Source organism: Protomyctophum bolini, assembly GCF_963924005.1.
Source record: "Protomyctophum bolini genome assembly, chromosome: 5".
Classification (NCBI taxonomy): Eukaryota; Metazoa; Chordata; class Actinopteri; order Myctophiformes; family Myctophidae; genus Protomyctophum; species Protomyctophum bolini.
In genome coordinates, this window is record NC_137866.1 from 20,018,907 (window position 1) to 20,033,174 (window position 14,268).

General features: G+C 40.8%; 1 protein-coding gene across 2 annotated transcripts; it reads left to right on the forward strand.

Annotated features, from left to right (window-relative positions):
* The first annotated feature begins 3,577 nt into the window (after positions 1-3,577).
* LOC308315395 (ER membrane protein complex subunit 3) lies at positions 3,578-11,717 on the forward strand. 2 transcript variants are annotated; one of them, XM_080763345.1, is made up of 9 exons: positions 3,578-3,657; positions 5,249-5,472; positions 6,447-6,504; positions 6,667-6,760; positions 7,079-7,183; positions 7,608-7,689; positions 8,314-8,393; positions 9,165-9,247; positions 10,241-11,717. In XM_080763345.1, the coding sequence occupies exons 2-9, from the start codon at positions 5,318-5,320 to the stop codon at positions 10,367-10,369; spliced, it is 786 nt and encodes a 261-aa protein (XP_080619471.1). In that variant the 5' UTR covers positions 3,578-3,657; positions 5,249-5,317; the 3' UTR covers positions 10,370-11,717. The 2 variants fall into 2 exon arrangements, with proteins under 2 accessions (XP_080619471.1, XP_080619472.1); XM_080763346.1 differs by lacking the exon at positions 3,578-3,657 and adding an exon at positions 4,217-4,236.
* The last annotated feature ends 2,551 nt before the right edge of the window (positions 11,718-14,268 follow it).

A 14,268-nucleotide genomic window follows, 5' to 3' on the forward strand; every position in this document is an offset into this window, starting at 1 on the left:
TAACGCGCGCGAGCGAGAGAGAGAGAACGTCAGAGAGAGAGAGAGAGGGGGGGGGTAGGGGTGGGTCCCGAACCTCGGGACCAATCCGGTACCGAACCGAACATGCTCGAGTACCGGGTACCCATTACAATAATTACATTTCGGTTCTCTCTATCGGTTCCTGGGTGACACCCTGGCCTGCACGCACGCACATAAAACAGCTGATTATAATCAGATCATTTTACTCGGAGCGCCAGCAACAGAATGGACCGTGGTAATCGCTTCCTATTGTTGCGTTGTCACACGTCTAATAACAACAACACGGAACAATAGACTCTTAACGATCCTCGGCCATTGAAATGTTAATGCTTAAGACTGGAGCGCACGTAGACACATACATGTCCCGACCCAAACATTGAGGAGCTAAAGTAAACGTGACGTTGTTGTGATTAAACATAATGTGCCACGAAAAATAGCTGTCCATAGATGTCCAAACATGATCGCCGTCACAGTCGCAATACTTTTCAGTTGTGTGGTACTTTTATATTGATTTAACTGTAACAGAAAGTTCTATCCAGACTATCGACAGTCCCATCTCCCAGTCACGGAGCTGGGACTGACAGTACACACAGAGACGAGAGAGCAGCAGCACCAGCTAGCTGAAGCCAGGTGTTGCCAGTATAACTCTATGGCAGAAACAAGCCACCTAGGTCTATACAAAATAAGACAAAAAGAAGCAACACTGGTAATTTCTGGCCAGTGTTGCCAAATAAGCGATTAGTAAGTAATTTAATTTAATTTATAAGCGATTTGGGGATTATTTTTGTAGATTGAAAAAATATTGGGGGTCCTTTGCTCTTGGCATGGAAATGTTTGAGAACCACTGCTCTAAAACAATATTAGACAAAGTTTGAGCCACAAACACATTGCTCTCTCTCTTCTCCTTTTGTATAAATTAGGCTGTTTCACCATGTTTGCGTTTTTATGAGAAATAAAAAACACTTTCTGTTATTATAATAATTTATAACCCATCCGTTACTACATGTGCAGGGCACACTACTGAGTTTAAAAACACAGCTGAAACATGAAGTGGAGTCTGTCACCTCCCGCTATTTCCTTCTTCCCATATTGCGCTGCAATGTACAGTAACTAGGATTCGCCGGCCGAAGGCCGGCGAAATTCTAGTAACATACATTACTTAACATACATTTTCTCGGAATGTCTGACAATTTGGTGATGCCAAAGTTGTGACTACTGTGAATTAATCATTGTCAATACAATATTTCTGTCAATGCAGACTGAGTGATGCTGAATGGAGACAAATCTTTTAAAGGAACACATTGAATATTATTGTGTTAGGTTGTCACAAAAAATGACATTACATTGAAGGCCCCTCCTATATTCCGCTATAGTGTAGTAGATTTCCGTCTTACACAAACATTAGAACTAAAAAAACATCGCTAGAATGCAACTGGGACGTATCCTCAGTGATGTATCCCAAGGTCATCAGGGGTTCGGGTCTTCCAACATCATACCCCTCACTCGGGTGACCCAGCCGGGGTGATCAAGTCCCGACTTCCGTCCCAGTAGCTACCCTCGATCAGTCCCATTAGGGAAAAACCAGGGACACACACTCTGCCAGTACTGGGTGGGCCATCCGGCGGGTACCGGGCAAGACATCCGGCACGTGGAGGGACTAGGCACTGTGGGACTAGGCACTGTGGGTTGACTCCTGGCCGGGCACCTCCTACGCCTCACCAGGTCCTCTCCTGCTCTCATCAGGTGCGTCCAGGACCTGTGCGTTGCACCAGCCACTTCATTCGGGAGTGGTGGATTTCGCAGGCTCCACCGGCAAGGTAACAGTGGTGCCGCAGACTTCACTTGCGGCTTGAATGGCCCTCCTAAAGGCCTCACGTGGGTTTTTTGGGCGTCCTCCTCACGGCGAACACAGGCTGGGGCGCTAACCCATGTGATACTCAACCTCAGGCCCGCGGGCCACATCAGGCCCGTGGGACCATTATGACTGGCCCACCAATGAAAATCTAAAAAAAAAGAAGAAAAAAAAATCTGGAAAATGAAATAAAAAGAAATAAATCTGAATGAAGTTATCTTTAATTACATTATTATAAGTAATACTATTAGAGTTGTACTATTACTCGAACGAAAATAAAAGCTTGGGGGGGGGGAGATGCAATGCAAATGAAATGGAAATTGCGGAAATTGTAATTGCGGAAATGGTGGAAATGGAAATTGCGGAAATGCGGAAATGGAAATTGCGGAAATGTTAATTGCGGAAATGGTGGAAATGGAAATTGCGGAAATTGCGGAAATGGAAATTGAGGAAATTGCGGAAATGGTAATTGCGGAAATTGCTCTTCACTTATAGCTATCTATTTTCAGGTAGATTGTTTTATTTTACTCAGTCAGCCATATCACTACTCATGAAAAAGGTCATAGCTGGGTAATCTATTTTCAGGCAAATTATATTGTATTTTATTTTACTCAGCCATAACAATTTATTTTCTGTTAACCAACTTGCTGACTGGCAGGCAGGCAGACAGCTACTCATAGACAGGCAGACAGACAGACAGCTACTCATGGAGAATTGGACAGGCAGGCAGTCAGACAGCTACTCATAGACAGGCAGACAGACAGCTATACTCATGGAGAATTGGACAGGCAGGCAGACAGCTACTCATGGACAATTGGACAGGCAGGAAGGCAGACAGCTACTCATAGACAGACAGACAGCTACTCATGGACAATTGGACAGGCAGGAAGGCAGACAGCTACTCATAGACAGGCAGATGCAGACAGCTACTCATGGACAATTAGGCAGGCAGGCAGACAGCTACTCATAGACAGGCAGACAGACAGCTACTCATGGACAATTAGGCAGGCAGGCAGACAGCTACTCAGACAGGCAGACAGACAGCTACTCATGGACAATTGGACAGGCAGGCAGACAGACAGCTACTCATAGACAGGCAGGCAGACAGCTACTCATAGACAGGCAGACAGTAAGACAGCTACTCATTGACAGACAGACAAATCAGTCAAGGTGATTGCTGCAGGCAGACCTGTCGTATAATGTGTGGTGTTCCACTTCCACCCCAGAGAACGTATGTTTGGGTTTCACCACCAAGTGTCACTTCACTGTTGCGCAGCCTAACACACACACACACACACACACACACACACACACACACACACACACACACACACACACACACACACACACACACACACAGGTCATGCAAGCTTTCCTCATTAGCATAATAGGGACATTGATGCATTTATGTGTCGTTGTCCAAAAATTATTGCAACCTTTTTCCATTGGCATGATTTGCATCATCATGGCTGAAGAAACCAATAAAATAAAATATAAATATTAAATACCGGTAGGCTAAGTATATATTTTTGCAATTGAGAAAGTTGTTCTGACAGTGGTCTGTTTCTTTGGATGAGCATGAATTAATCTCTTTTTACCGGTAATCTATTCTAGTATTCATAGAGATTCCTTTGCCTTATTTAGAATAATTTGCATACATCTACGTCTGCAGCATCTACGCAAGTAGGTCACGTGTTATTCCAGAAACCGGAAGTTATTAGTCGATGGCACTTTCAGCTGAACGTGTCTTCCGTTATTAAAGCCCAACTCCATAAATGTGGTAGCCGGTAGGTGATAATTTTACTTTTACCGTCTGTTCCCAGAAAACGATATAATCGATAGAATATTACGTTTTGCCAGTAATTGAACTGCAGTAGAACATCACTGGTATGGCATCATGATCAGATGCCAATAAGGTGCATGCTTTCAAAATGTAGAGAAGTTAGGCTAGCAGGTGTTAAACTGAAATGTGTTACCCATTAGATCCTGTGACTCTAGAGTCGCTGCTGTCTCATTATAGACTTTATTTTCTGGACTTGTGCATGTTGACTCGCCTGGTCACTTGGTCAAGTATTTGGTTGATATGGTTTTTGTGGTTATTATGCTATCATTTAATATCCTGAGAGTTGTCCCCGGCAGCAAACTTTACGAAATCGTAAAAAACGGTGACTTCTGGAGTCACATAATTCAACAGGGTCACCGATACTGGTGATTCAACCGGCTAGCCAAATTGTCTTAACTTGTCCTCGAGTCAACTCAACGTGTATGTTGTTAAAACTATAGAAGGTCGTTACATTATTGTGACATTTGGGTCGATTCTAAACTCTTAGTCATTTTAATCAAAAGCTTTCGAGTTTCGTCTGTGGGTAAGTTGGTTGGTCTTAGCACACTGTGGTTTCAAGTAAATTTAGTTTACTGAGAAGACGTGCACCAACACTTGAGAATAAGATCTCAGAGGCTGCTATAGTGGCAGGTGTATTTCGCCTGTTATGTAGGCCTACGTTTTTCATTCCTGTGTCTTAGATTCTTTGTGAGAATATCAAAAGTGGTTGTGGAAAAACAGTATTGACTGATGCATTTATTAACAGATTGAAGAATTACAGTATATTTCAAGCACAACTCAATACAAAACTGTTAACTGTGGACGACACCATAAAGTATTACACTTGTTTACAATAGGGCCCACCATGTTCAATTCATCATAACAATTACGTACAAATAAACAAGTAGACACTGATACAGTATGTCAGATATGTTGTGCTTGATTTTGATATTGTGTCAGTGTCACATCATCACTGTATGTTTGCATTTTTACATGTAGGCTATTATGTACTGTCAAAGAATGTGAACCTATGTAAGTTATCTGTATAATACTTTTTCACTGTTGTAAAAGTGTATCTCTGGTCCAGGCATTAGAGATATGGTCCAGACCTAGTTTTTCGTGAATGTTCCTTGTCGTCGTCGTCGTCCCCCCGCCGGAATGTGGATGCTAGGGTTAAAAAAGTTCCTATCACATGCAGATTTGGCAGCCACCTTTAAATAATTGTGAGCATCCCCTGTTGAAGACCAATGCACTAGTCTAGAGTCTGAGACATCCCCTGTTGAAGACCCATGCACTAGTCTAGACCAGGGGTATTCAACTACATTATGCCGGGGGCCAACTGCCCCACACACAAGAATGATTGTGTGTGGGGCACACACAATCATTCTACACCCGCACAGCGTTTGCACAAAGCGCGAAAATGTGTGGGTTCTCAAAATGCAAGATTTATGTAAATACATTTATGCACAGTATGAGACCTATAGAAATAAAGGTCAAAGTTATTGTTAATCTCTCATCTCTCCTTCTCCTTGTCTCTCCTCTCCCCCTCATCATAGAAAGCCAGGGTGTGTGTGTTGTTTGTGTGTGTATATGTGTGTGTGTACTGTATTTAAACTAGTGAAACCATGTCGGGTCCAGAACTGCTGTTGGACTCCAGTATTCGTCTCTGGGTGGTGCTCCCCATTGTCTTCATCACCTTCTTAGTTGGTGTCCTCCGTCACTATGTCACCCAACTGCTCCACAGCGACAAGAAGGTAGACATGGAGCAAGTGTCCGACAGGTGAGAGAGACCTTTCAGGTTCACTTCGACCTTTGACATTGTATTTATTTTAGCCCTCTGTGCTTGCCACATACTGTAGACAGCTAACCTAAAAAAAGAGTTTAGGGTTAAGGTTACTGTTATAGTATTTGTGAAGTTAAATATTTAGGCATAATTTCTGTTAGGGTTAGGCATAGTGTTTGTGAGGTTAGGTTTAGGCTTAGTTTTTGTGAAATTACAGGGGTTACAGCTTACAGGGACACTCAGGTCTTAGAGGCACTTGCCCATCGGGAAAGTACAGATCATGTTCTACTTGCCCAAAGGTCATGCCCACTTGCCTAAAAAGTAAATCGATCATCATTAATCATAGGTCAAATTTGAATTACCCTTCAATTTAACATTTTTTTTTTACTTTATGGGGCTGTGCGATAAAATTAAAAGGTCATACTGTACCTCCATTTTTGTTCTATGCCAAATGCATACATATATGAATATCGACTATGGGTTCACATCACACTTGTTATTTTATATTTTTAAGTGTAACAGCAACAGTGAAAACGGCACATTCTAAGTAAACAGTGCCCTTATTTTAAGACGTGGCTCGCTGGCCACGTTCAGGTGTTTTAGAACGATATCTCGTGTTGTGTTTATGTTCAGGTGTTTAGAAGGATATCTCGCGTTGTGTTTATAGATGGTTGTGTCCTCTCAAACAAGCACTTGCCTGGTGTTCGGGCAACCTGAAAGCGAACTCCACCTGCCCGGAAGTTTTATTTACCTGCATTACCTGAGTTAAATGTTAGGGTTTAGGTGCAACCACCTGGGTGACACACCAATGAAAGAGGGAGTCCCTTCAAGTGAACTCGGTCCCTTTATTGTTTGTCTGCTTCTTGGACACCACGTGACCAGGGCTCTGTTCAGTTTGTTTAAAAAGGACTATATTTAAAGACCCTTTGTGTTAATTTACTGATGGTGCTGTTTTCTTATCCTTCTTTTAGCCAGGTTCTCCTGCGCAGCAGAATCCTCAGAGAGAATGGGAAATACATCCCCAAACAGGTAAACTGATGGAAGAACTCATTGTGTTAATGTTAGTTTCAGGCAGACGAACCTGAAGAAGAACCTGGTAATATTATATTAGTACATTATCAGTGTCTTCGCTGATAGTCAATAGACATTCTTAGTGATATTAACATGAAATACTGTGTTGGTCTGTTTCAGTCGTTTACCATGAGGAAATTTTACTTCAACGACACTGAGACAGGATTCTTTAAGACAGTCAAGAGGAAGGTGATACCCAAGAATCCCATGACAGGTAACATGTGTGTTTGTGTGTTGGTTCACCTATGATCCTAGATTACTATTTCTATGCATTTGGTGTATTACCATGTGTTGTCCTTCCTTACTGTAAATCACTCTGGATTAAGGGTTAAATACTTGCACAACACAAATCTTAAAATGTATAAAGAATTGGGAGGGAGAAAAATGTTGCATGGAGTTAGATAGATATGGGATAGTTTGTTAAATATTTATATTTTATAAATATATATTTATAATGTATTCTGCTTGCAGAACACTGAACTAAAAGTTTATAACATAAAGTGGTGAAATCATTGAAATGTGTGTCTTGCAGACACGAGCATGCTGACAGACATGATGAAAGGGAACTTAACCAACGTTCTTCCCATGATTGTGATTGGTGGATGGATCAACTGGGCCTTCTCAGGATTTGTTATCAGTAAGTACCCCCTGCTGTCAATCAGAGCTGTAGCCAATTGTCATTGTGACATGGTGAGCGGGGCATAGCATAACACTGCTAAGTGGCGACGTACCAAAGCCTACACGGGTTGTGCAGTCGACGCGCTGTGATTGGCCATTCGCTGTGATTGACAGCCTACACCTAAGCCTAACCTCAGTAAAACTATACCTAACCCTAACCTTAACCTCAGTAAAACTATACCTAACCCTAACCTTAACTTCAGTAAACTTAACTTGCCCGGGGGCGTGGTTATAAGCACAACCCATGTAGGAATTAGTATGTAGCTGCTACGTGAGGTCAGTCAGTCACTCAACACATATTCGATAGCAATTCTGCCCCCCCAATTGGTTAGTGACTACTGTTGTGCATGGCTGTGAATAATTAGTTATTCTTCCTCTTACAGCCAAGGTGCCGTTTCCTTTGACCCTGAGGTTCAAACCCATGTTACAACGAGGGATAGAGCTGTACTCATTGGACGCCTCCTGGTATGGGCATTCAGTGAATTAGTAAATATTAAACGACATGAAGTTCCTAATGTAGTTCTGAAAGTTGGCAGATAGCTCAAGGCTCCACACATTTTAAGACTGTCCAAGAATGCAATTTGTTGTACTTTATTCGGCAAAAATCTCCAAGCTCCAGCCTGTCAATAAGTGCAACAATGTTTACATTGCAGGCTTGTCCAAAAATAGGCATATCAAAATAAGACAAACACATTTGGGAATTCCAGGACTACAGTCATGCATAAAGCCCAATACAGTATTAAACGGATAACATATAAAGTATAATTCTTATGTGATAAATATTCAGGGATGACTTTTTTGGCCTACTGGGAGCATGCACAAGACATTTGGCACAAATTGGCCCAGTGTGTTGCGAGATTAGTCCCAGACACACTCACATGCTCTTCTAGAGGGATCCCATGTTATCCATGCTGTAAAGAAAAACAAAGTTTGGAAAATGCAACAATATTATTGACAAACGTATTCAGCCTAAATGGTCTCTGAGAACTCCTTTCTGAGCGACAGGATGTTTAATTGTCTCACTGTAAGATAAAGATAAAGTAGCTGAATCTTAAAAATGTAATGAATATGTATGTGGATGTTTCTCAGGGTGAGTTCAGCCTCCTGGTACTTCCTCAACGTCTTTGGGCTGAGGAGCATGTACAGCCTCATACTGGGACAGGATAACGGTATGGTTACATCATGTAAAGAATGAATGGATTTTAGAGTAAGAAATGTTTAGTTTGACACTGGGGTTCTGAGACGGGGCAGTTTTGCGTTTTAAGTGATTTTCTGATTTATTTATTTCAGTGATTATTGAAAATGACCCTTCATGCCTTCTATCATTGATAGACTCAAATGGAATTCTTGTCAGGACTTTTGGCTCAATTTGACGAATTCAATTATTTTGTCCCACCCTTCCTTGCTGTGACTAAAATCGAACCCACACAAGGTGCTCTGCTGAGACTAACTAGGTAGCTGTAAGATGCTAATTCAATGTAGGCAAAGCTAAGCATCATCTTCTAATGCCAGAGTGTAGACTTGTATCAACTGTTAGTCTGGACATAATGTACAGATTCAGCAATGGGACCTCAACCTGTTAATGAAATTGTGGTTGCAAAAGAAAATGACACACCCTTTATCAACAGGTGTACAGGTGGCTATTTGATAAAACAAAACTAATGGGATTTTGAAAATATGAAGCCAACAATTGTTTTCAAAATATTTATTGCTCTTATACGGTGATATGCCAACAATGGCAACTGGATTTTATGCCAGTGCAATGGGTCTTTAACCCATTAAAACCGGGAAGGCATCTGTGTGATTATGTTTTTAGTACATATATACATGGTTGTATGTCTGCTATTTTTCTTTTTACCATTTAACTATCTTGAAAGTGTGAGAACTACTGATTTAGAAGGCATTTTGTAGAAGGTCTTAATGGGTTAATTATGTTCCAGCTGCCGACCAGTCACAAATCATGCAGGCCCAGATGACAGGTGCTGCCATGGCCATGCCCCCTGACCCCAACAAGGCTTTCAAGGTCAGAGCTCACATCTCGCACGCACAAAGGTTTTACACAAATGAGTCTTAAACGAGGTAACTTGTGTTCAGCAAGGCAATAGAATACAATAACTGTTATTACATGTATTTTACTTGGGTGTCAGAAATTTCAGATATTAACCCATTTAGGCCTGACATTAAAAAAAATGTATTCTGAAAGAATATATATTCATAGATTTGTTTGCCGCATTTTCACGATTTTTCAAAAATAGCAGACCTACAAGCTAGTAGCACGCCACTTGGTGGCACGCTATGAGCTTGTAGATCAGGGGTGCCCACACTTTTTTGACTTGCGAGCTACTTTCAAAATGATCTACCCACCAAAAAACTGTATTATCCCATTGCTGATTTTTTTTTAATGTACCTATAGTGCACTTGAGGAATAGAGGGGAGGAACTGGTAGGGTATAAAAAATATATAGCTATATAATGCTACTGACATCTGCGCAACACACTTGAAAACAAAGACTTGCATTGTGGGTTTGAGCTGACACGCACTTTTTGATGTCAATCAATCGAGTCAAAAATACATTTTTATACTTAAATTATATATTTTAGGGGCATGTCATGTCATTCTACCTGCATCTACCTTTGTGATCTACTGGTAGATCACGATCTACCTTTTGGGCACCCCTGTTGTAGATCTAGATAAATACTATTTGTCCTTTCGGAAATGTGTTTTGTGCACAGCAGTCATCGGGATATAAAACATGCAAACGAACAGATCACATAGTACATAGACAATAAAGAAACAATGCCAACAGCTATTTTTCAATGGCTAAAGTATTACATAATGCTTAGTTAAAACACCAAAAGGGGTTCCCGCCTAGCCTGGATCCAGCCCAAAGACCCCGCCCACTCTGGGTGGAAGAAAGCTACAGTCTGATAATCAGGCTAGTTCCCGCCCAGAATGGGTTAATGACCTGTAAAGGAGTTCCATTTTTTAGAAGTAGAACGTGTGCTGCGTGTTTCAGAGTGAGTGGGAGGCGTTGGAGATCGTGGAACACAAATGGGCCCTGGAGAATGTGGAAGAAGAACTCATGTCCAGAGACCTCAACTTTGGAAGCTTCTTCAGTCAAGAAGTGAAGTCCAAGATGTTCTAGAACACACAGAAAGACGGAATCTTGAATGGTGCGTTTCTGAGTTGGGTTTTTTTTTTTCAGTCCTGAAATGTATTCCAGAATGCTGGTTTTGTGTTTTTTTTGTTATGTTTTTAAGCCACTTCTAGAATGTGAAAACAGCTAGTAGTTACAAAGATTCTAGAATTTTCTCAAGCCTACCAGATTCTAAAAACCTGTTCAAGAGCCAGTATTCCCTCTTTTGGGTGACGGGTCACAGGGACCTACTGTAGCGTTCAAGACGGTTGTCAAACATGGCATTTCCCCCCATAGGGGAAAAGCAACGTGTTCCAAAGCCTGGCTCCATTTGAAGCACACAATTTCAACATTATTTTTCATCGTTCTACCGAACAACTCTTCTGCCTCCTCCTTAATTTATTCTTCTAACCTCCTCCAGTTCATCATGCCTTTCAAGGCAATAAACCTGACTGAATGTCAAACACACTCACCATAATCTGTCTGTTAAATACAATCGTATTGAGCCAATGAGACTACTGCCTATCTATTTGTGTTCTTGAAGAGTATGAGAGTTTATATATATATAGAGTGAGAATATTGTTTGCCTTTATTTGTCCATTTTCATAATTGTATTGTTTTCAGGCCTTATCTAACTCATGATGCAGTCACTATAGGAGGCCTTTGTAACAACAAAATGTTGATTTGAACTAAGTGTTCATAAGTGGGGTACAAAGAGAGAGACAGATCTGTGTCTCTTGGGTGGCCCTATATGGGCCAATGTGTTTTACTGAGGCTGGTTCCATGGACATCACACCACACCGCAGCCTGTTAGTGAACAAACAATATATGTAGAGCTATTTAACTTGTTTTAACCAAAACAATTATAATCACCTGTGCTACGTAACTGATCTGATCAGCCAAGGTCCCAGATGCAGTGAAACTAATGCCATTTGTTATTTAATTCTAATCTGAAGATGCCACCCAACCCTTAATTTAAATCGTTAAAATGATTATGTTCACTGTTGAATCTGTTCATCAGTTGCAGTGAACAGTATATACTCTGCCTTATAGTCATTGGTGTTATTTCAAGTGTGAGTAAGATTTAAAAATGAACCTAATCTGAGATACAAGGGACAGTCATGAGAAAGGGGTTAGCTGCATAAGTGCACAATTGCAATTTCCCTGGTTTGCTTCTAACCAGAGACCTGTATATTACATGTCGTTACTTATCTCTAGCCTCGGCTCCATTATCTGCACTCTTAAGCAACGACTGCTTAAAACAATAGAAAGGGATATTCAACTCCAGTTGGTTTAAATGTTTTCCTTTTTTGAGCACAGATATGTGTTTTAATTAAAGATTAATGATACAAAGTTATTGATTCCCAATTTATTTGTCTGTTCTATGTGAGAGTCAGTTATTCACCCATGGATGGTGGTAGCCAGTCCAAAACTCCATAGACGGTATTACACAGATTCCGCATCAGAACCATTTTAGCTGGGTCATCTTGCCATACTACCACTGCAAATTATCTGAGTTTCATATACGTGTAAGTACATACCTGAGACTAAAACTTTGTTCTGTTTTATAACCATTACTGTTACTGTCTACATAAGAGGAGCCGGGCATCGGTGTGAATGGGAAGATTATCACAATATTTCATATTTACATCAAATATTATTTAAAACTAATTAATTATAAAACTAATGACTGTACATCTTTCTACTGTTTTATGATCTATGTGAGATTTATCGGTTTACTATGTTTCTTATGTTGCATCTTCCTGTCTCTTACTCTACTTGGCTTCCTCACCCCAAAGTTTTTAAATAAATACATTTCTATGACAACAGCTCTCCCCTCTATTTTCTTAATTTTTTTTAGTTTTTGTTGTGTTGCTGAGAGATATGGTCTCCGTGCGATACTGTGACACCTTGAAGAAGTTTCTCTGCGGTCTGAAAAAACTTTTTTAACTTCAATTGCGGTCTTTGGTCTGCTGGCATTTTACTTTTTACTGCTTGTAGTTGGTGTCCCTTTGGAAGATTATTTTGTTGCACAGCTACATCAACGTGCCTGCCCTCCTACCCAGTCTCTGAGGATACATTCACGATGAGACTGCTCTCTTTGTAGGTGAGTGGGAATTCTTGATTTTTATCTCCAAATAGACCCTGAGATCAGGGCTGGCACAATATTCAACAAATTATGCATCCCGATTCATAGGTATGCCTGGGGCAGCATTGGCCTTAAATGTTAGAGGAGATCCCTGGACCGGCAGAAAATCTGGGTGAGGAAGTGAATGGTCATCACTCCCCCAACACCTTGAGCAAGGTACTGAACCCCAAATTGCTCCAGTGGAGCTGCTTAGTGGTCAACAGTATAAGACTGGTTGTCAGCTCCCAGGTTTTAATGTGTACGTATATGTCTGTTTCTATGTGCAGGGTGTTGCTGAAAATGAGCACTTGTGCTCAGCTACTACCCTGGGTAAAACGGGTAAGTCCCACATGTACACGTACAGTAGGCCTATTACTACATATCTATTTGAATCTCTTCTCATCTCCCACTGAAGTCCTATTATCGTAGCCTATACAGATTCTATGATCATGTTGAAAAGTAGCAGTCCAAGGTTTGGTTGTCGGTGGACTTTGTTCTTAGGAAATAAAACTCAGAAAGAATATTAATCTAAATATTAAACATAATCAATAACTTGGTAATTTAGGCAAGTTCACAAATATCGAATAGTCCAGATTTTTCTTCCCCTTCTTCAAATCCTTTGCTTAAAATAAGTCTATGAAAATTCCAATAATCATATTAGTCCGGGGCCTGTGGACTGTGGACTGCTATCTGGCTTTTTGTTTAAAGCAAGTGAAATTAAGTTAATCCAATGTTCAACATCCTCCTCCAGTAGTAGAGCCAACTCTAAAGGTCCTAAACACTTTATGTCCACCTAGACTCTAGGTTAACCCATTTAGGGTTAACACGATTCTAAAAATGCCTTCTAAATCCTGATCTAAGATCTGAAAACCTTCAAATATTTATTCAAGAACGAGAAAACAATGCATGGATGCACCTGGGACATTATCCTCAGTGATGTATCCCAAGGTCATCAGGGTTTCGGGTCTCACAACATCCCGACTTATGTCCCAGTAGCTACCCTCGATCAGTCCCATTAGGGAAAGATCAGGGCCACACAATCCATTGCTCTGGAACTACTCTACCAGGACTGGGAGGTAGATCAATCTGGCGCGTGGAAGGACTAGGCAAAAACAACGTCTCACCAGGTCCAAATTACAAATAAAATCTAATTATGTTGCTAAGTATATACTGTACAGACAGTGCACATACTGTACATATACATACTGTACTAAAATAGGTTCCCGTCTTAAAAGGTAAAGTTACAAACAGGGGTTCAGTTTGAGACTCCAGGACTAGATTAGATAATAGAATTGTAGGAATTAGAAAGTAGAGTGCATACCTCCCTTTACATATGCAATTTCCACCTGTGACTGTGATTTTGACCTTGATTGTGACCCTGACCTCTGATAATGTTTGAGACGAACGTTAATCAAGTTAATGAATGGCATACTGATCATTCCCGACAGGTTTGATGTACCGGTAAATCCACCTATCCATTCTCTAGTGTTACTACAAACAAATGGAATGTGGTGAAAACATGTATACATAGTATATCTCATGGAAAATCTCATAAAGGGCAGCTGGGCCTCAAATCTCAATATCATTGAGTATAAATTCAGTTTTTCCGAAGGCACCAGCCAGTAAGCCGCCATGCACATAGAATGTTTCATAGAAATTCCGTCATGGACCAACTGCGATATGGTATGAATGGCATGGCAACACCACTGCAACATATCTGTGCTCGTTAGTGGAGTGAGACAAAACAACCAACTAAGTTATCAAAAATGTACAGCTTTTA

Coding starts and splice junctions, on each gene's coding strand:
- LOC308315395 (XM_080763345.1), top strand. CDS start 5,318: ATGTCGGGTCCAGAACTGCTGTTGGACTCCAGTATTCGTCTCTGGGTG. Junction 8,394..9,164: donor CATACTGGGACAGGATAACG/GTATGGTTACAT, acceptor ATTATGTTCCAG/CTGCCGACCAGTCACAAATC. Junction 9,248..10,240: donor ACCCCAACAAGGCTTTCAAG/GTCAGAGCTCAC, acceptor TGCGTGTTTCAG/AGTGAGTGGGAGGCGTTGGA.